Here is a 21,718-nt window from a genome sequence, read left to right as displayed (position 1 = left end):
AAGGGAAAAATAGTAAAGAACTCTCCAGCATTTTTAATTAGCGAACACAATTGGCATGTTATGTGTTAAAGCAAATTTTTATGCAAAGGTGATCATTTGTAGTAAAAGCTCGGAGTATTGTGTGATATCTGTTAAAGTGTGTGTGCTGCTCGCCCCTACAGACCAGCCCCAGGCCGCCGTGCACCAGAGCAGCCACAGCGCCGCCCTCGCCGCCGCCGCCCCGCTGCTGGTCACCGCCTCGCTCCTCACGGGTCACCTCACCGCGGCGCACCTCACCAGCCTCTCCACCTACCGATGACTCCTTGCGGCCTCCAGTTCATCTTACCTGAATGTGATATTTACCTTTCAATTAATGGTTAGTGCTTAAGATTGTAGATACTATTTTTGTATATAATTTTTTGAAGAAACTGCAATAAAAAGTATTTTAGTGTCACATGTCATGAAGTTTGTTTCCCAACACCGCAAAACACCCGCTGATCTTGGCTGAGGTTCCTTTTCTTTTTCCTTTTAAGTCTGAGTGTGCAGGTTTGGCCCAGCCTTTCAAGACAGTCGCCTCCTGAATATTATAAAAGCCTAACATAAGTCATAAACAATTTTTAATGCATTAGAATAACACAACGAAAAGAAGAACTGGAGCAAAATTAATTACTCATATTTCAACATGACAACAATGAATGACTTGAACGAGTGTGTTACAGCCTCGTCCTGACGGACCATTTAAACCCCTTAAATGAAGAGAGAGAGAGAGAGAGAGAGAGAGAGAGAGAGAGAGAGAGAGAGAGAGAGAGAGAGAGAGAGAGAGAGAGAGAGAACGTCACTGCAAGAAACTCTTCCATAACAAGGCATTCGCGGGCTGCGGGTTTCCCACGAGACACACCTGACAAAAGACCCTGTCAAAAAAAGGGTTAATGTAATCTTTCCTTAAAGGTCACTGTTCTTCCTTGACCGAGGTTATGTAGGCAACGAGGGAGATAAAGGTAAGCAGGTAACAAGAGAGAGAGAGAGAGAGAGAGAGAGAGAGAGAGAGAGAGAGAGAGAGAGAGAGAGAGAGAGAGAACAAAAAACTGACACTCCTTCCAGCGACACATGATGAATCAGGCAGGAGTCGGGTGGCCGCAGCAGCACCAACCTATGCACCTCCTCGCCACGCAATGCTTCGGGATGCAGCTGCTCACCTTCGCCCCTCACCACGCGCCACGTTCCCTCGCCCAGGCCTGTCAGGGGCGCGGCAGGTGTCTGTGTGGCTGGCCAGGGAATGACGTGCGCTGGGTATATGATGATGTATCTTGGTTTTCTTTGGGGGGAATGGCAAGGGAAGGACACACACACACATACTCTTTGTAAGGATGTGGGTGAAAACATCTACTACGACTACTACTACTACTACTACTACTTCTACTACCACACCTATGACTACTACTACTGCCACTACTATTACCACATCTACTATTACTGCTACTACCACGACTACTACTACTACTACTACTACTACCACTATTGTTACCACCCAAATCTTGTTTCAGTGGAAAATATAGGAATAGTGATGAAAAGGGTATATACATAGCATTAACACTGCCTGAAGATATCCAATGAACTGGCATTATTTGTTATGTGACAATACACAAACCTTTCAAGATTACCAAAGTGAAGAACTAAAAATATGTTTGCTGTTCATATAACTGTCGGGGTACATGACTCGAAGCTGCCTCAGAATCTCAAATGAATCCCGCGCAAAAGAGTCGAGCTGCGCCGTATGCGCTATGTCTGGGGCAGGGCGGCTGAGGCGTTAGTCAGAGCTGTGACGCGCGGTTCCGTGTGTTGTGAGGGCGAGGGTGATGGAATACTGACTTGAGATACCGTCCAGGGCACTTTCCGTGACTGTCGGTGTTTGTGAGTGTGTGTGTGGGAGTGGTGGCCTGTTACAAAATGAGTTAAGTAGCAGCAGACACGAGGACGCAGGAGCAGACTGGGCGGTGCTGCCAGCCTACCCCAAGGTGGCGCCGCGCCGCCGCCACTCAGGGCAACGCAGGTACAGTTGACAGTACGATTGTTGATATTTGCTCTGGACGGGAATTAAGCCCTTCCATTCTGTTGTAAATAACCGCGATAAGCACACGATGAACACGCTGGCTCAAGTCATTTATACGTAAACTGCTTTGAACAAGGATCGTGATGAGGAGATGCTTACGACGCAAGTGCAACAAAATGGCGACACCTTAGTAACTCGGCTCCATATTTAGGCAGTGTATTGGCATATTGCGTAAAATTAATGGAATAACTACGAAGTCGGCGTCCTATCGACAATGCATCGATGAAATGCATTAGAATGTGTCGATTTACCAGATACAGTGTCTGTCTTCAGAGTTAGTGGCATATCAACGCGATGTCGGTGAATTACAATAGACAAAATACCAATGTCGTAATATCCAGGACGTATCGTACATTTTATGTTGGTTGTAATGTACGGGGCTCGCGGTCAGTCCCCAGTGTCTCGCCATTATGTGAAACGATACCAAATCACATCTAAGTGGACGGAACGTGACGCCTGCGAAGTCACCGCCGCCTCGCCCTGTTATCAAGTATTCATCGCCGAAAGATGAATGTCGTAAAGCACCGCGACATTCTGGTGCACCACCACGTCATCGTGACCCTGCATCCACACCTGCCGACTCGTCGCACACAACGGCGACACGCCTTGGTTGTCAGCCACTTTGGTTAGTGATTAGGATAATTCCATTTTACTCTCCCTTCGAACACTAACCTGATGATGTAGTGTACTTGCTCTAGTGTGCTCTCGTTCAGAAAACTATCTTCATTCTGATGACTTATAGATGCGAAAAGTAACGATACAGGATGTCTTGGAAGGGTTGGTACTCATGCGTGGAGATGTATCCGTTATTAAAGAAGGCACCTTTTCTTTAGTCGCCCTTTGATGGTTATCCACAGCTGTGAATTAAATGCTCTACTTGTATGAAAAAATGCAATCATTTCATAAACTGTTTGATGCGCCATGTGTTACTGGATTAGCAATTCTACCAACATTTCCGGACCCGCGCAATTTTTCCAGTACCATCGACGGTTGTGTCAAATTGGCTGAACGAAATTCCTAAATATAGTTTTCTGTATGAGTATACGTCTGTAAAAGTTTTAGACAAATCCGATTTGAAATCAGAGGTGCCTTACAGAGCTTAGGTCCACAGATTTTGTGTACAATACAGCTCCTTTCACACACTGAGTCCTGGAACACTTGCTGTGCGCCTCAGGAAGTAGTTCATATGTGGGTAAAATATATAAAAAGTCGCTTTTCTGTGCGTACGTAATCTCAGCTCGTTTTGTTTTATCAGAAGTATTGAACAACTAGCATTTTATTGTGAGAATTTTACTATGAGGCACTTAAATGCGAGATATCTGGTAAAGGACGAGTGTATTACTCCGCGCAGCCCCGTAGCGGCCTAGGCAGCCAGTCAGCCGGCTACCCGCAGGCAGTGTCAAAATGGCAGGCAGGGGAAGTAGATATTCACGGTGTTTTGCCGAAATAATTTGAGTTTTGAACAATCGCTGGTTGCAGTACCCTGTGAGGAGGAGGAAGAGGAGGTCGACCAACCACGCCCAGGACCTGCCACTTCCTATTAAGGCACACGTTTGGGTCAGGTTAGTGGGGAAATTTCTAGTTTAGCAACAAACTACACATGGTGGACGAAACTTTTTTTCCTGACAAGTTTTAGCGCGTTTTTAAACAATCAACCATCACTTAGTCGCAAATCACTTTGTTGTCATTTTGCTCCCGTTGCCTACCATAAGGATCAGTGTAAATATTAAGAAGAGTCACGCGGCCTTATTTCCTGCTTTTTTTTCGGCTAAAATGCAACCAAGAGCTAAAATAGAGCCAAATGCTGCCCCTTACCACCAAAAATAAATGGGGGACTGCACTATTGTTGCTGTTCTTGTTGTGATGGCCGCAATGTTCTTGATATTGCTGCTAACATCTTAACCTAACCCAACCAAACTAAACCTAACTTAACTTAAACGAAACGTAACTAAACCTGACTAAATCGATAAATATGAAAGCCGAAAGAAACCTAATAAAAAATAAAAAAAAACGCTGACGCCGTTATTCTTAATTTGCGACATATGTATATGGGGTTCAAAATGCTCAGCACGAGGAGCTGTAGCCAGTGAGACAAGTCGCGAAAATGGAAGTGAGTTTGTAGTGATTCTGAAATAATACCGGTTGGTGACTTAAATTAAGGGGTTAGGTTAGGTTAGGTCATATTACGCAAGGTTAGTATCTTAGGGGTGCCCAGGGGTGCGAACCCGTTAGGCTAGATTAGGTTAGGTAATGTAGGTTAATTTAGTGTCCATAAGGGGGAGTATCCAGGTTAGGTTAGATAAAGCTAGTTTAGGTTAGTGTCCTTAAGGGGGAGCCAAGTTAAGCTAGGTAAGGTTAAGTTAGCTCAGGCCAGAAATTTCCCCAGTTGTCAAAATATGGTGTCTCATCCTTAGACTTGTCATTAATGTCCAGATATGGCCTAATTTGCTTACTCCCTTCTTTCCGCGCATCCCCCCTTCCCAAAACCCCCGACTCCCCACAGGCCTCCCAAACTTGTTGAGGGAAAGGGGAGCAGTTGTGTGACAAGGAGTTATTGTTCACGATGAGTCACAATTATGGATTTTTTGACAATTTTCTAAACGTCATTTGGTGCGAAGTGGCAGAGAGGCTTTGTATCGTGTTAATGAACCGATCACTTGAGGTGTAATGGAGTTTACGGCAAGTCTATGGTGATAGATGTCGGGCTTGAAGGCAGTGAGGAAGGAGTGGGCGGGAAACGAGGCCAAGATTGTCAAGTGTGGCCACACCTGTCCCGTCCTCTGTCGTGCGGGTGCCGTCACGAGCTGGTCACTCAGACGACCTCCTTTTGGTGTTAATAGTAGTTTACGTGTGTCATTCGCTAGGGAGCATCATTTTTTCTTCAGGTAATAATGTATAATGTATTATTACAGCGTTATTACCACCAGTATTACTTTTTTTTCGTGAGTTAAAATGTACATGACAGTTGGATTAGTTAAAAATAATAAATAGAGAAAGTAATGACCTACATAACGATGTCGCATGTGTTATTCAACAGAAAAATATATTATCTTTTGTTTGAATGAGACCAAAAAAAAAAAAAAAACTTGATCTCTTACAATAACGTTCTCTATTTTTCACCCGGAAATATAACGAACGTGGAAACAAATAACGTAAGATTCTAAATATTCTTGAATTTCTGTTGACGTATTACTGACCTCCTTTGTGTGTGTGTGTGTGTGTGTGTGTGTGTGTGTGTGTAGATATATGTGAGGTAAGGCCGCGCATTACCCAGTAACCAAGGATTTTCTTATATGCATAATTAGCGTGAGTAATCTGTGTAGTAGTCTCGCTCCCTCGCCCCGCCATTACCTCGTTTATCCCATTACCTGCTTCCTCCCTCCGTCGGCAAACTGCGCCATCACTCCGGGAGCGGCGGCAGGAGGATGACCTGTGGTTCTTGGTTCCGAATTTTCACATTGTCCTCGCCCCTGCCTCCTCCTTCATCAATTATTTTCCCCCTCCTTTTCCCTCGCTACCTGTGTGCAGGAGAAATAATAATTAAGAAGGAAAAAGTCTCATTTACTTCCAATCCGCATTCGTCTTAGGAAGGAAGAGAGAGAGAGAGAGAGAGAGAGAGAGAGAGAGAGAGAGAGAGAGAGAGAGAGAGAGAGAGAGAGGCAGGCAGGCAGGCAGGCAGGCCGATACACACACACACACACACACACACACACACACACACACACACACACACCTACCTTTCTTTCTCGTATTTAAAGTCATCTAGTTCTCATACGTAATAATCCTATAATTTTAATACCCATCAATCTATCTATCTATCAATATTCGCTTTTACGTCCGGTTTTCCTTGTCTATTAGGTCTAGATGAGACTTTGGTTGTGGCATTTGGGAATCGTTGTCCCAAGTGGATGGCCTTCCTAACCTCAGACCGAACTTACGTGTATTTTCAGTAGCAATGTGAAATAGTTAGTAGTAGTGTAGTAGAGAGAGAGAGAGAGAGAGAGAGAGAGAGAGAGAGAGAGAGAGAGAGAGAGAGAGAGAGAGAGAGAGAGAGAGAATCTTATATTTTCATAGCTACGTGTCACATTCCGCCTCTCATCTCATATCACGCTGCTGGATAGACTGGAGCATCTCTACCATCCCATCTAAGCTACGTATTAAAGTCACCTCTCCCTTATAACATCCTATTACCTTCCAAGCGATACTAAAGTGGCGCAAGTAATAGCGAGGGTGTCGCATAAACTGGAACTTTCAGCCCGTGTCTGTTTTTCCTCTCTACCTTTGACTTAAACTGTTGACGTCTCCGTTTTCTATGTTGGCTTATTGAGATTAGGGCTTTACACCTTCTGCGTTTTCTCTTTAAGGATATTGGGGGTACTTATGCTGATAGAGAAAAAATGGTAAAAGGCGATTCTAGGATACTTTTAGAGCTGTGTGTGTGTGTGTGTGTGTGTGTGTGTGTGAATAGTATTTCATATGGCAGTGTTTATCATAGGAGAAAAAAATATTAATCGAAATAGTGATGATTTGATAGCGTGCTGGAGTGTGTTGCGTGATAATGGCGGAGTTTAGTGTGATAATGTGAGTGTGGAGTGTTTTGTTGTTGAAGTGTAGTGTTGTGGCGCTGCGGGACATTGCTTAGTGCGTGGTGGCGTGTGTGTGGTGGTATGGAAGTTTTATGCAGTGTGTGTGTGTGTATGTGTGTGTGTGTGGTGAGGTGATAGTGTATTGTGTGTGTGCTGGTGAGTGGGTGCATTGTATGAGCGGCACTGTAAATGAGGTGTGTTAGTGTGAAAGTGTGATGTGTGTGGGAGTGTGGAAGTGGTATGGTTTAAGATGTGGTGTGTACGGGGTGTAGAAGTGAACTGTGTGATGTGTGGTACAGCAGGAGAGTAGTGTGTTGGTGTGGGAGTGTGATGTTTAGGGATGTGGAAGAGTGATGTGTGGAAAGTGTGATGTGCGGTGCTGTAGGAGTGTAGTGTGTTGGCGTGTGGGTGTGGCGCGTGGGGCTGTGGAGGTGAAGTGTGATGCTGTGGAAGGGATAGGAGTGTCGGGCTGTGTAGCGTAGTTTCCGAAGTTACCTTTTCTTAACCTCATCAGCTTAACCTTACCACGCGCTGGAAAAGTTACCCTCATTAGAAAGAATTACAACAGCGACCTTATTCTGTATTCTTAAAGTACATAAGAAACGAAACATTAATTTTAAATGCAGGAATTGTTGAAAATTATGAACGAAAAAAAGTCAAATAAATAAATAAATAAAACTGTAGAAGTATATCTGTATTCTCTCTCTGGTCACAGTAAAGGTAAAGCTATACGTACAAAATAAAGTTAAAATATTTCTAAAATAAGACAAAAGTACTGCTAAAAGTGCCCAATAGAATAAAAGCATTAATAAAGAAAGTCAAAATACTGCTAAATGCGCCAAGCATTATGCTAAAGAGAGGACGCCATTATGCATTATGATCCCCTGTGCATTTACTCCGAGACTCGGCCACTCATCATTCTGCCTGCGAGTGATTTACTGAACAATTAGGCAATGCATACGTGATTAAAGAAAATGGGATTCCTGCGTAGGTAGGTGTGAGGCTGCCACAGGTGTGAACATTCCCGCACGCTGCTGGTCACCTTGAGCGGGAAGACAGGAACACGGGTTAGCAACAAGGTCATGGCGTCAGCTAGAGTTACGAGGGAGTGTATCCTCTCCCACAAAAAAAAAAAAAAAAAAAAAAAAAAGAAAAAAGAAAACTGACCTGAAGCAAGACAGAACTGGTATTCCCTGAGCTGAACACTGAGGACCTCGCCACAGCGTTTCCTGGCCGCCGACCGCCAGGTGTCATAGCAGTGGGAGGAAGTTGACTTACACATTATTCACACCTCAGAAGACTCACCGAGGGATTAACACGAGGTGATGTAAAGTGTTCGTGATTTTCCGCTCGTTCACAGAAGAAATAATGGCACACAAAGCAGCAATATTTGTCAAAGGGAAGAATACACGGCGGTGTTCCGCGGTGCCGTGACGCTCCACGCCCCAGCAAATGCTTCACGACGAGCAATAACGGGCGTTCAGGTGCAAAATCGACGCCACCAAAGCCCAAACTATAAAGGCGACTTGTACCTGAGCGAGGGCAGGTCCCGTTATCCCTCCGCTGTGCCTTAGTCACCCTTTGATACAAGCACTCACGTGAGGGGAGGCGGGGAGACTTGCCAGTAAATCCCAGCGGTGAGGCGGCTTGGCAGGTCGTGTGTACACACACTGATGAAGGGGAGCAGTCGTCCTGGCTGGGGAGGAAGGCGCTGTCCCCATCCCTAGCATTCCTCTGGGGATTAAACCGGTACTCACCCTCCCCATTAAAGTAATGTCACGTAATGCTCTCTACTTGAAATGAGTGACTACATATTGCACTTCATAAACGTGGTAATGCATATAATCCCCGTGCAATGGGAAGGTTAACACAGGTGACAGGTGTGCGTATCACCTGAAGATGCACCTCATTGTGTCTCAGGTGTATGGCACAGGTGAACATTCCCTGTACTCATCTCCGCGTCAGCCAGGCTTGTGATGCACGGCTGAGCAGCGCCATGACGGCTTCATACTTAGTGAAGCATCGGGACAGTGGAGTGAAGCACGCGATGCGCTTTTAATCCGTGCATTGTCCTGGGAAAGGTGGAGCGGTAGCGTGTGAGAGTGTTTGTCTACCGTTAACCCTTTTAATGCTATGTCATCTCGAAGTTAATGGTCTTAATGCTCTTCATGTTTGCAGTATATACGTATTTTCTTTAAGATCTCACCAACCCACCAAGGAAAGAATAATGGAGTTGTGCAAATTCTTAGTGCCTATGATATCAGTGTTTCTCAGTGAAGTTATCCTGTGTTATGTTATTGGAGTATCAAGTGCGAAAGAGTGTAAGGGTTAAAAAGAGCGTCCACGATAAACTGTCAGGAAGTGAATTGATGGCTTTTATTTTGCCCTCTTGTTTTGTGAATCGTCTCCGCCTGTCACGCAGCGTCTGTGGCGTCACTAATGCTTTGTATGGACGCAGACGTGTTCACAAATCAAAGAACTTGCTGCATTCACTTCTACTGTGTTTTGTTTTCTCTCAATCGTAAGTCCTCTGATTTCCTGATAGTCTTCCTGGAAAGGTTGGCTGTTGGTGGACGCTAAACAGATCAGAGAACTTTAAATTGAGGGAAAACACTAAAAATACTGAAAATAAGTGCAGCACATTACTCGACCACTGACCGTGACTGTGTTTGTTATGCAAAAGACAAAAAGATAAAATAGAGAAAGAAAAGTACCGATGTTTCGTCATTTTTCCATATATTTGTATCGTTTCTCTTTTCGTATATTTGCGTGGACGGAAAACGAAAATGAGAAAGTTGATTAAAACGAAGTAGGTTTGTGAGATGAAATTAAAGCTCCAGCGACCTTACCTAACCTCGAACAGTGCAAAAACTCTACCAACTCAAAAAGATGAAACCAAAGTTGAAACCGTGACACGTGGAAAATAATTAGCTAAAGTGCCCCCTAATGAATGTACCTTAAGGAGTGAAACAGGATAGGCGAGTGTGACTGTCCTCCTCCCACACGTTCACGAAATCATCTTCACCGCGCGGAGGAAAAATTAAATATACAGAGACGAAGATAATTAAGTTGCATCATAGAATCTCAAAATTGTCAAGGCGGTGTCACTCTGGAGTTAATATCACTTTCTCATTCAGTTTATATTTCAGTGAGTTGATTAATGTTGGGGCCTCTGATGGAAGGGAGCGGGGCACTTGGAGGGAATGGAGGGAAATTAATACACACACACACAGGGAAATATAGTCATCAAATTGTATTGGGAGAAAGTTAACTACTCGATAGAAATATTGAGGAAGTCATTATAACCTTTATCATCATCATCTTCCTCTTCTTCCTCGTCTTTCTCTTTCTCTTCTCTTTCCGTTCACCATCTTATGATTTCCCTTTCTCCTCTTCATCATCATAATCTTTTCCTCTTTTTCTCCATCTTCTTTCTCTTCTTCCTCATCTGTGTTTCCCGCATTTTTTCTTCCTTCCACATCTTCCCAGTCCTCTTTTCGTTTCTAATTCTCTCTTCCTCTTTTCCTTCTTTTCCTTCCTCATCTTTTTTCCTTCTCCTTTTTACTTCCTCTATTCCTTCCTCTTCCTCTTCACTTTTTATTCTTTCCCTTCCTCTGCTCCCTCCTCCTCTCCGCCCACACGACCACCACCACCACCACCACCACCGCCATCTCGCCTGCAAGCTCAGAAAACCTCAGCCAAATCATCACTACGTCACGTCAGGCATCGTACAGAGAATCAAATTGCACTAAGGGGAATCAGAACTCTTATATTCACTACAGAGCGGCATCTGGTCCTCCATGTAACGCTGGGCTTCCCTCATACACTCGCAGCAGGAAATTTTTGGGTCTTCATTAGTTGTGAATGTTACAAGTTAGCAGCACAGGTAGATGGATAAATGGATTAGTAAGTAGAAGTTTCATAATCTAATACTTTTGACTCGTGACGGGACAGGATTAGTGAAATAGGTAAATAAATATGTTGTTTGACTTTTTTTTTAATGTATTTTAAGGAATAGATAGCAAAGCCACACGTAGAAAAGGGAGAAGAGTATAGTTGTGTATTTGAGGGACATCATCTATATATGAAACTAGTACAAATATGGCAAAAAAAAAAAAAATATATTGTATATGATTATAGAGAAAATAGATTGTGCAGTAGTGAGTATTAAAAGATTTTTATAATAAACCCTAGGTAGATACTGAACCTTAGGTAAATTAACATCCTTAGACAGTTACATTGACAATTAAAAAGATAATGAATGGATAAATAAATAGCAGTCAGGTAAATATGTCGGATTTTTTCTTCCTTATTGCTTCTCGTTGAGTCCCGTGAGGTCTGAGTGGAGGATGCAGCACAAAGCAGCACCACAAGGGAGACTCAACACAGAATCAGTATAGAAGATGGTATTAGTGTCAGTGTATTTTGGGCACCACTGTGTAGATGGTTATGGCAGATTCAACAGTATATTTGTTTCGTTATGGCGTATTTATATATCATGTCTAGTCTCTCATCTGCTATAGTTAGGTTTACATTTATTCTGTTTTGGTTTGGAAATTGTAATAATGCATAGGTAAATAAGAGTTTCCGGATGAGAGAGAGAGAGAGAGAGAGAGAGAGAGAGAGAGAGAGAGAGAGAGAGAGAGAGAGAGAGAGAAACATAAACTAATAACAAAGATAACAGAGAAAGCATCTGTATGTGCATAAAAGAGTAATATTCTGATAAGAGAGAAAGGTAGCTTGTAACAAAAAGTGCTCCACGGTTGACTTAATCCCGAGGTCACTGCACACAGGATAAAAAGACCGAGGCCAGGATTCTGAAACGCTTTAATTTCTCAACACGACAGTTACCATCAAGAGCCACAGAGGTGATTAGCTGGGTTCTCAAGACTGTTTTTCCTGTTAATAATGTAGGAATCAAGTTAATCTGTTGTTTCTCCTGTTAATAATATAGAAATCATGTTAATCTGTTGTTTCTCCTGTTAATAATATAGAAATCATGTTAATCTGCCACTAGAACTATAAGATCACCCTTGAAAACCTGTGGAACTTCAAGTAGAGCTTTGTGAATATTATGGGAAGTTGGAGACGCAGGTGTGGTGGCGGAATGTAGTCTAAGTGATCACCTGGGGCTGTAAGTCTTGGTTCTGGTAACTCGGCACTGCTCGCTGCCTGAGGTAATCGATGGTGGCGGCGAAGACCTGCAAGTGGCCTTTCCTTGAACGCCCACACCGCCTCGTCTTCTCGTATCTCTGGTAAAAAGAAAAGATGCAGTTGTGGTACAGAGATAGCATGGTGGGATTAACAAAAAGAAAAAATAGGGAGGTTTTTCTTTTCATGCTGTTGTAGACTGATTTAGCTCTGCAACTCTTGGTAAATAGAAGAGATGCAGGTAAAATTGTGGCACAGTGATAGCGTGATGGGATTAACAGAAATAGCCACAGAGATTAAGGGTGTTTTCCTATTCGTGTTGTAACAGAGTAGTGTGGTTCTGAAGTCCTTGGTAAAAAGATGATTGGGGATATTTTAGCTTAGCGGTGTTGTGACGGTTAACGAGTAGACTAATTGAAACATGTACATTTTTTTATTTATTTATTTATTTATTTTTATGATGTAATAGACTAATTCGGCTCTACAATACTTAAGTTATATAAGGTGAGAAAGTGAGAAGTATTTAGCAGAGTTTTTTTTTTTTTTCTCAAGTTGTAATAGACTTGGGTAGTTCCACAAGCCTCTGTGACTAATTGTCTCTTCAACGCTTGGCATGAAGACAGAGAGGTGGAGAGAAGACTTGGTGCAGCAGTGATGTGATGGCATAAACTCAGAGCCATGAATAGACAAAACAATTTTTCACATCATATTCTTTTTTCGTCTCTTTTCTTCTTTTAACAGCGTAATTTACATAATATAAACGAAATGTTGGCATGAAAATATTAAAGATGCATAAATAATATGATAGGAATTAATTAACAATATTTTTTTTCGTGTAATTTCATATTTTACAGCACAATATATCGAGACGACACTGCTGGCATGATAGGACAATAAAAACGCATAAACAGAGCGACAGAAATTAATCAAAAGGTATATTTTTCATGTAATATTTCGTATTCATTGGAGTCAGAATACTTCTTTTTCAGTTAGTGTTAATGAACATCACTATAGACTCAGAAACAGGAACGAAACAGCAGGAATATTTTTATTATTAGAGTGTAAACATTCGGCTTTACATTTCCCTTTGAATTATGTAACATGATAAATAAAGATTGCTCACCCACACATATTTCACGGGGAACAATTTATTTATTTATTATTTTATTTATTTTTTTCTGACGGCAGTTTCTCTCCACCAGCGTGTGAGAAAAAGAATTGCATTGATTATTATTTCATTGCGTAGAGAACTCGAGAACCTCACATTTGAAAGTACCATTGATCCCTGAATCACCTCTGTAGTGAAACGTGGCTTATTTTTATTTATTTTTTCCTGGATACCATCAAGAGATTTCATTAACACGGAGATGACATTTGTTATAGTAAAACATTAAAACCCATCTTCAGTTATTCATCCACTAGTATTATATCTCTTTTTTTCCTGGTTAATAATTGGTGATGTTATAAAGCCTTTGAAGTGTCAGAAATATCACAAGCATTGAGAGTTAATACCAACAGCCACTACTAATTTACAATATGGAAGGAATCACTAAGTTATTGTTTCCCTGTCATTTGTGGCCACCTACTTCATTTCTTCCCTGCCAGTTTCCACATCAAGTGCTTCCTTTCATTACCTTTGCCTTCTCCACTACTCTCTTTGCATTAATCTCAATTTATCTACATCTGAACACTTTTCCTTACTTCATTCACCTTTCTTGCTTCATTATGAGATCTAAAACCTCACATCTATATATATTCCTCCTATTTTAGTGATTTTAAACTCTCTCATCAGTACCTACATATTTAATCTTCGTGTACATTTCCATCAACATTTAAACAACATGTTAATCACTCTTATCTTCTCTACTTTAGCTTTACTCCAGTTCCTCGTTCCACTGCAATATGTGATCCAAAATAATTAAAATAGTTTATCCATCTGATCCCATTTTCATCTCACGGGTTGTGATGATGCCACAAAGAACGCACCATTGACAGTCCTCACAGCAAGTTGTGTGCGAGTGGGAGTATCACCAATAGTTGTGGTGAATAAATAGATAGTTATACACGGAGTTAAATTATCCACCACCTTACTCAAGTTCATTCTCAGGGAGGACTCGTACTGAGGGAAACACTCATACTGATGTGCTTATTTATGCACATCCTGCACTTTTATATCATATCCCAATGCCATGCCAGTGTTGTTTACTCAGTCACCCTTTAAACTTAGAACGTTTTCTTTCAAGGATATCTGTGACTCAACCCGTTTTCCTTATTCCACTTCACCTCCGTTTTCTTTGTGATATGCTGTTTGTAATGAAAAATATAAGAATAACGCTTTGTTCATCACGAGTGCTCAAGGAATTCCATAGGACAGGTATAAAAGACTGCAGGAAATATTGGAAGGGTATCCGCTTAACTGTAATTAGCGAAACATGCGCCGAGGGACAGAAAGGAACAAAATAGCGAGGGATGGAAAAGTGGAGTTAATGAGTACCGTAGGAAGGCTCAGGATACCACAAGTTTAATATGTACGAGTATAAGCATGTTTACTCTTCAGTCTTTATTAGTCTCTCTCTCTCTCTCTCTCTCTCTCTCTCTCTCTCTCTCGTCGGTCACGGTGGAAGTTTAGATCAGCGAAGGATAAAATAATATTACGAAGTCTTATTAGTAATTAGTGACGGCAGTAGCAGCAGCAGTAGTAGTAGTAGTAGTAGTAGTAGTAGTAGTAGTAGTAGTAGTAGTAGTAGGAGTAACATCAGCGAATATTGCATCGTTTTTGTAGTCTGTAATAGCAGCAGCAGCGATTGTATTAGTGACAGCATTAGCATTATTGTTGTTATTGTTGTTGTTGTTGTTGTTGTTGTTGTTGCTATTGTTCTTGTTGTTATTGTTATTAGTGGTAGAATAGTAATAGTGGTAGTGGTAGTAGCAACAATGACAACAACGAAAGGAACAACAACAACAACAACAACAACAACAGAAGTACATAGTTTGCTCCACATCCTCTCTCACATCGCGGCGACCATCATGAAAGCAGACTGCAGCTAATACTCGGGAACTTAAATTACCTTCCACCAGTAAAGACACGCTACACTGAAACCATTACCTGTTATATTATGCATCCTCCTCCTCCTCCTCCTCCTCCTCCCATCTTCTTTTCCTGTACCTGTGATTTTCTCTCCGTATCTTCCCACCTTAATCAAGACTCTCCTTCCAGACTCCCTTTCATTCCTCAGTTATTCCAGTTCAGTTCATTTTCATTCCATTTTCTCCTTCCTCTCCGTGCCTCGTGTGGGATTCCTTTCCTCTTTCTCCGGCAATCACTCTTGCTCTCATCGTTCAGCCTCTGTCTTGGGAGTTATCACTGTTCACCATCGTCCTTCGCCTCGTGCTGGCGAGATAAGCCTGGAGTGAAACAAGGGACCGTATTCAATTCTTTGCTCTCTCATCATCACTATGACTTTTTTAAACGCCAGAGAGATGATTAGCCGAGTTCTCAAGAGTGTTTCTCCTGTTGATAAAGTAGAAATGGTTTATCTGTCACTAGTACCGTAAAAAAATACCCTTAAAAACCCGTGATACTTTAACTAGAGACTTTTGAAAGTATTGGAGGTGCGGACAGAAGTGTTTCAGAATATGGATCAAGGGCATGCTATTTATTACTACCCTCCTTCATTTGGTTCGCGTCGTGAGGGAGGAAATAGATTAATGAAGAGATGTGATGCCTTATTGATGATTCTTGAGGGGTATTGGTGTGCAGTACGGATGGCAGTGAAGAGTAAAATGTTGCAGGTACATAGACGGTTTGTTTTGCTTGTAGGTTAAAGGTGAGGTAGAAATATGAATAGATAAATGGATAGATAGACAGACGTTGCTAATGGTACATACACATGGTTAGTCAAATTTATTCAGACATAAACAGGCATATAAATAGATTAAAATGTAGTTAGGATGACATAGGTAATTAGATAAATGAATGTACAGATGGGTGAATAGATAGACATAGGTAACTTGACAGATAGATGGATGTTTTAGGAAAAAATATATATTAAGGCAATGAAGAATTAGTAGTTTATTTTATTTATCTGCATGTTTTATTTACCACAATGTGCTTCAAGGCAAAGTGTAACGTTACAGTGTAGTTATATTTCCTATATTTTATGTAGGTCTTATTAATTAGCCATGCCACTTGAGACCCGAGCCATAAAATTTTACGAAAGAAAGACACGAGTAGATGGATATATTTAACATAACATTTCCCATTACAATCTAGTTCAATTTACGTCAACTAAGTAAAAGAGATAAAGAGATAAAATGATAAAATCCCTCAGATGCGAGATAATATATTCAGGCCAGCAGCAGCAGCAGCAGCAGGAAGAACCAGGACGTCTCTGCATAGCCGTCATCAAAGGCCACTAAATAATACCATCGACATATTCGCTCAAGTGTTTGTCTGTTCGCGGTGCGCATCAGGGCCAGATGGCTTTCAGATGGTGACGTGGAGTGCGGCGAGGAGCCGCATCGGGAGGGAAAAAGGTGCAGATGGTGCTTGTCGTCTGCTGTGCGTGCTCTCTGCTCTCTGCCCCAGCCATGTTTGCGTTGCCATGAGGACCGCTGGGAAGACGTCGTCTGCATAGTTTTTTGCATTAATACCGGATTTTTATATACATATTTTTTTTTATGATTCATTGAGCTGAAAATAGATAAAACTTTTTTATTGTCTAGAATGTAATCGTCTAGTTTCTTACTTTCTAGGATTTTCGTCAAGCGAATATAGGGTGCAAATATTTTTTTTTTTTTTTTGTGTGTGTGATATTGTTTGCATTGGGATCGTCAGCATATATATTTTTTTTTCGACTTATACTTTTTTTTTTTTTCATATATAGAGAGGAAACGGTTTCTTGTATTTCCTTGCTAGTATGCCTCATCCTTTTTATTCTCAGATCATGTAGGAAAGAAATATACTTTTTACCGGCCTCCTCCTCCTCCTCCTCCTCCTCCTCCTCCTCCTCCTTTCCACTACATTCGTTTTCTTATTTATATAGCTAAATTTTCCATGCTAAGGTATTGTTTCAAATTTAGTATAACAAACAGGTGAGTCATTTTAACGTCTTACTTTCCTCCTCCTCCTCCTGGTTGCAAGCCAATCTCCAGTCACTGTTTTCTTTTCGCTGAGGAGCCAAATCCATCATAGTTTTTGGAATTGTTTGGTCAGAGTTATAATCTATCAGCTCGCGCGGTGTTCTTGGACGGGAGGCAATGAGTAGTCACCGCAAGCCAGTAGAGCGGTGTTGTGTTGCGCCAAGTTCCGTCATTAGCAAGTTGTGGCGCTGAGAGTCTGATACAGTGATGCGGTGATTGTCGCGGCCTTCATTTCCTGCAGCACCTCCAAGTTGTGAGAGTACGAGAGTACGAGTAGCAGCCAAGCACAGCAGTACACGGTGCCGCCATGATAACAACACCACGTAACTTTCACACCATACCCTCTTCAGTTTGTGAGAGCAGCCAGGCCAAGCAGTATGTGGTGACGAAAAGACGACAGTAGCACACACACACACACACACACACACACACACACACACACACACACACACACACACACACACACACACACACACACACACACACACACACACACACACACACACACAGCTTTCCCTCCACAGCTTCTTTGATTTTGCGGAACTGGTTAGAAAGTTATTAATGAAGAGAATGGACAAGTACGAAGGCTAGAAATTCATGTCATAGAAAAAAAAAGATGTAGGGAACGTTTTGAAAGGTTACTGAAGGAAGAGAACGCAGAGAAGAGAAGTAGGGGGAGATGGAAATACAAACTTTAGTGTAGTCAAAAGAGCCAACGAATGTAGTGCTTAAAAAATAATTGATTAATTTTTATGAAAACGTCTTGCATACCACCGCAACAACATGGTCATATGGCGCCAAGTATCCTAAGGCAGCACAGGGAAAGTACTGGTGGAGGAGATGGCATGCCTGTGGAATTATGGAGGACATCGAGTGAGGAGCGGATTGACCCGCCATGGGAGACAGAGATGGAGACAGAGACAGACAGAGAGAGTACGCGGATTTGTTCACTTGATTTACTTCACTTGTTCAGCAGTGGTTTGGCAGAGGGGAGGATGGGCATAGGTAAAGTAGAAGTGGCAGCTGGAACAAACATAATAAGTGATATAGAGATAAGAGATGTCCAAAGCTGTGAAAACTGTAGAGGAATAAAATGAATATCAACACCTTGAAAATATTTGAGAGGATTATAGCACCATGATGGAAGACTAAGACAACATGTGGAGTTGTATAGACAGCAATTGGGATTAATGAAAGGGACTGGAGCTGCCGAGGAAATATTCTCTGCCTCAACAGAAGGATAATTACCCCGAGAAACGAAAACCACTACATACATTTATTCATGGACCTAGAGAAGACTTACGACAGGTACAGAGGCTAGGAGTACTGAGAAGCCTGAAGGAGAGAGGCTAGGAGTACTGAGAAGCCGGAGGGAGAGAGGCTAGGAGTACTGAGAAGCCTGAGGGAGAGAGGCTAGGAGTACTGAGAAACCTGAGGGAGAGGCTAGGAGTACTGAGAAGCCTGAAGGAGCGGTGAGACTATACAGAATTACGTGAGAGTGATCAGGGTGACGAACACAATGAGTCATACAGGAATGTGACGTGAGAAATTCGGTAGAGGAATAATGTTCAAGTCAAGATAGGACTTTAGAAGAAATTTGCACCGAGTCCCTTCCTGTTAAGTATGTCCTGGACGTGTTGACAGAGGGAGTGGTCTTGGTGTAGCCCTGCGCGGGTGATGTCGTTCTAGTCGCAGAAACTAGAACCAGAATGGAAAGTAGAGATATATTGAGTGGAGAGTAAGTGGATTAGGATGAGTAGGAAGAAGACTAAGTACTCCACAAACGGTCTGGATGGATATAAGCCAACCACAGTTAGTATGGAAAATGTAAATATCAAGAGACTGAATTTAAGTTCTTAGGCAAAATTATCAACAAGAAGATTAATCATTGAATCCACGCTGGATGGAATAACTGGAGAAAGGTGTCAAGCTTGATACGTGACAGAAACGTCCGGATTTGGCCAAAGTTGTAAGACATGTGACTTACGGGCTGAAGCAGAATCCGAAGACAAAGGAGAGAAAGCTTCACGTGGAAGAAATAAAGATACCTAAACGGAAGCGGAAAAGTGATGAGAAGGGACAGGGCACAGAATAAGTTTACCAGGACCTGTCAGTCTGAAATGGCAAAGAAAGCTCAAGAAACAAGATTGAGATGGCTTGGTCACCTAATGAAGAAAAACTGAGACGAGATATAGCGAAAGAGTTCACGAAAATATATGTGGTAGGGACCTGGGGGTGAGAAAGACCGAGGATAACATGAAAAGAATGCAACTTGAAATATATGAAAGTATAAAAAAAATGATACAAACAAAAACTAATGAAGACAGAAATAGATGAACACTTAAAAACGGACCCACAAGCAGGAATCGAGCTTAGAGGAAGAGTGAGGAAGCAATATGAAGAACAAAACACTTTATTATCAGAACTGCTTAAAGAACCCTGTGTGAAGTACTTGATTAACATTCTATAAGTACCAAATAATGACCCCGGTTATTAACAATTCAAACACTCTTTTATCGTTCCGAGGAGCATCATTAAGGGGGTCAAAGCGTACAACTGCGTGGATTAAGACAGGAAGTTTTGTGTGTTTAGATATTGTTTATATTATGTGGTTATTTTCTCTCTCTCTCTCTCTCTCTCTCTCTCTCTCTCTCTCTCTCTCTCTCTCTCTCTCTCTCTCTCTCTCTCTCTCTCTCTCTCTCTCATTTCCTTTTATTCTTATCCATCGCTTTCTTTTTCCCTTCCCTCCCTCCTTTCTCGTTAACCCTGTGTATGCATCTTTTGTCTCTAAAACGTCTGCATTTATTATTTATTTTGTCTATTCTTATCCTCCCGGTCCCCAGTCTCTCTCTCTCTCTCTCTCTCTCTCTCTCTCTCTCTCTCTCTCTCTCTCTCTCTCTCTCTCTCTCTCTCTCTCTCTCTCTCTCTCTCTCTCTCTCTCTCTCTCTCTCTCTCTCTCTCTCTCTCTCTCTCGCGCTCTCGCTCCAGACACAGCTCCTCTTGCAAAACTTTCCCTTTCTCAACACTTAAGGTAAATATTGAATGAACCTGCGCATGACAGTCGTGTTTAGGCAGGAAGGTTGTTACGGTGGAGGAGAAAACGTGGGTCCGAAAGAATGAGAACTTGAATGTGGAACGAAAGAAGGAAGGAAGGAAGGAAGGAAGGAAGGAAGGGAAGAGAGAGAGAGAGAGAGAGAGAGAGAGAGAGAGAGAGAGAGAGAGAGAGAGAGAGTAAAAAAATAGCTAATTTCTGAGAACAAAAGGTCTTCTCGTTGACTTTTTTTCCGTTTTGAAATTCATTCTTCCGATATTTTTTTCCTTCCCTGCTTCTTTCCTTCCTTTTTTTTCTCTTCTTCTTCTTCTTCTTCTTCTTCTTCTTCTTCTTCTTCTTCTTCTTCTTCTTCTTCTTCTTCTTCTTCTTCTTCTTCTTCTTCTTCTTCTTCTTCTTCTTCTTCTTCTTCTTCTTCTTCTTCTTCTTCTTCTTCTTCTTCTTCTTCTTCTTCTTCTTCTTCTTCTTCTTCTTCTTCTTCTTCTTCTTCTTCTTCTTCTTCTTCTTCTTCTTCTTCTTCTCTTCTTCTTCTTCTTCTTCTTCTTCTTCTTCTTCTTCTTCTTCTTCTTCTTCTTCTTCTTCTTCTTCTTCTTCTTCTTCTTCTTCTTCTTCTTCTTCTTCTTCTTCTTCTTCTTCTTCTTCTTCTTCTTCTTCTTCTTCTTCTTCTTCTTCTTCCAACTCCTCCTCCTCCTCCACCTCCACCTCCTCAGTCTCCACCATCCCACATCTCTTACTTTAGATTTGATAGTGTGACTTAACAACAAACAACCTCGTAAAGGTCAAGAGGTTTGCTTTTGTTTGTGTTCCTTTGTGTTTGTTTTTTTCTCCTCCTTCCTCCTCAATTTCTCCTCTTGCTACCTCTGCTTTCTCTATTTCTTCTCTTTTTCCTCCTCTTCCTCTTTGGTCTCCTTGTTACGTGTCCTGTATTTCTTCTTCTATTCTTGTTCTTCCCTTGTTAAGTTTCTTTCCTACTCTGTTTCTTTCCGTCTTCTTTTCCTCTATCATTCACTAGTTTCCACCCATTCTCTCTCTCTCTCTCTCTCTCTCTCTCTCTCTCTCTCTCTCTCTCTCTCTCTCTCTCTCTCTCTCTCTAGGGATACTCAAGAAAAAGGAATCAGCCATCTATATATAAACACAAGTGAGATATTGGCCTATATTTTAGTTCTCAGTCCTGCGGGGTACCTTTGGCCGCGCCCCGTCCGTCTGATGTGATTCATGAAGACCTCTGCATTTTCCATGTTGCCCCGCGCGCCCCTGGCAATGAGGTGGCCACTCCCTTCCTGCCCCTTACTCTCCTTTCCTTCCTTAACTGGGTAGGCTTATGAGTGTGTGTGTGTGTGTGTGTGTGTGTGTGTGTGTTTTTGCGGGTATTTTTCGTGATTGTTTTTTTTCTTTGTTGTGTGTGTGTGTGTGTGTGTGTGTGTGTGTGTGTGTGTGTGTGTGTGTGTGTGTGTGTGTGTTTGTGTGTGTGTGTGAATCTACCAGCCAAATATCGTAAAAGAAAACGGTGCATCATTATTGTTCTCGCTCACGAACAAAGTAGAATAAATAACTTTGGAAGGAAAAGTTTTCTTCCATTTTAGGAGAGCAATATCAATTTCATACCCAACCCTCTTGTTTTGTTTGTTTATTGCTGTATGATTTCATATATATAGACTTTTTTTCTCAATTTATTTTAGGACATTTCTTTGTTTTGTAGAT

At 41.8% G+C, this 21,718-nt stretch overlaps 1 protein-coding gene and 1 long non-coding RNA gene across 3 annotated transcripts in view; both read left to right on the top strand.

The window, feature by feature from the left end:
- LOC135113720 (zwei Ig domain protein zig-8-like) overlaps nt 1-438 on the top strand; it is a 70,318-nt gene extending 69,880 nt beyond the window's left edge. Inside the window, exon 8 of the mRNA XM_064029245.1 lies at nt 162-438. Within this exon, the coding sequence (XP_063885315.1) occupies nt 162-298 (137 nt within the window). The 3' untranslated portion in view covers nt 299-438. The remainder of the gene's footprint in view (nt 1-161) is intronic.
- Nucleotides 439-1,787: 1,349 nt separating this feature from the next.
- LOC135113909 (uncharacterized) overlaps nt 1,788-21,718 on the top strand; it is a 132,193-nt gene continuing 112,262 nt past the window's right edge. For both annotated transcript variants that reach the window (XR_010275110.1, XR_010275112.1), the window contains exon 1: nt 1,788-2,714. This is a non-coding gene — a long non-coding RNA (uncharacterized LOC135113909). The remainder of the gene's footprint in view (nt 2,715-21,718) is intronic.

This window comes from Scylla paramamosain, chromosome 26, assembly GCF_035594125.1.
Source record: "Scylla paramamosain isolate STU-SP2022 chromosome 26, ASM3559412v1, whole genome shotgun sequence".
NCBI lineage: Eukaryota > Metazoa > Arthropoda > Malacostraca > Decapoda > Portunidae > Scylla > Scylla paramamosain.
The sequence above is the reverse complement of the archived record's forward strand: the minus strand, read 5'-3'. Positions and strand labels throughout refer to the sequence as shown.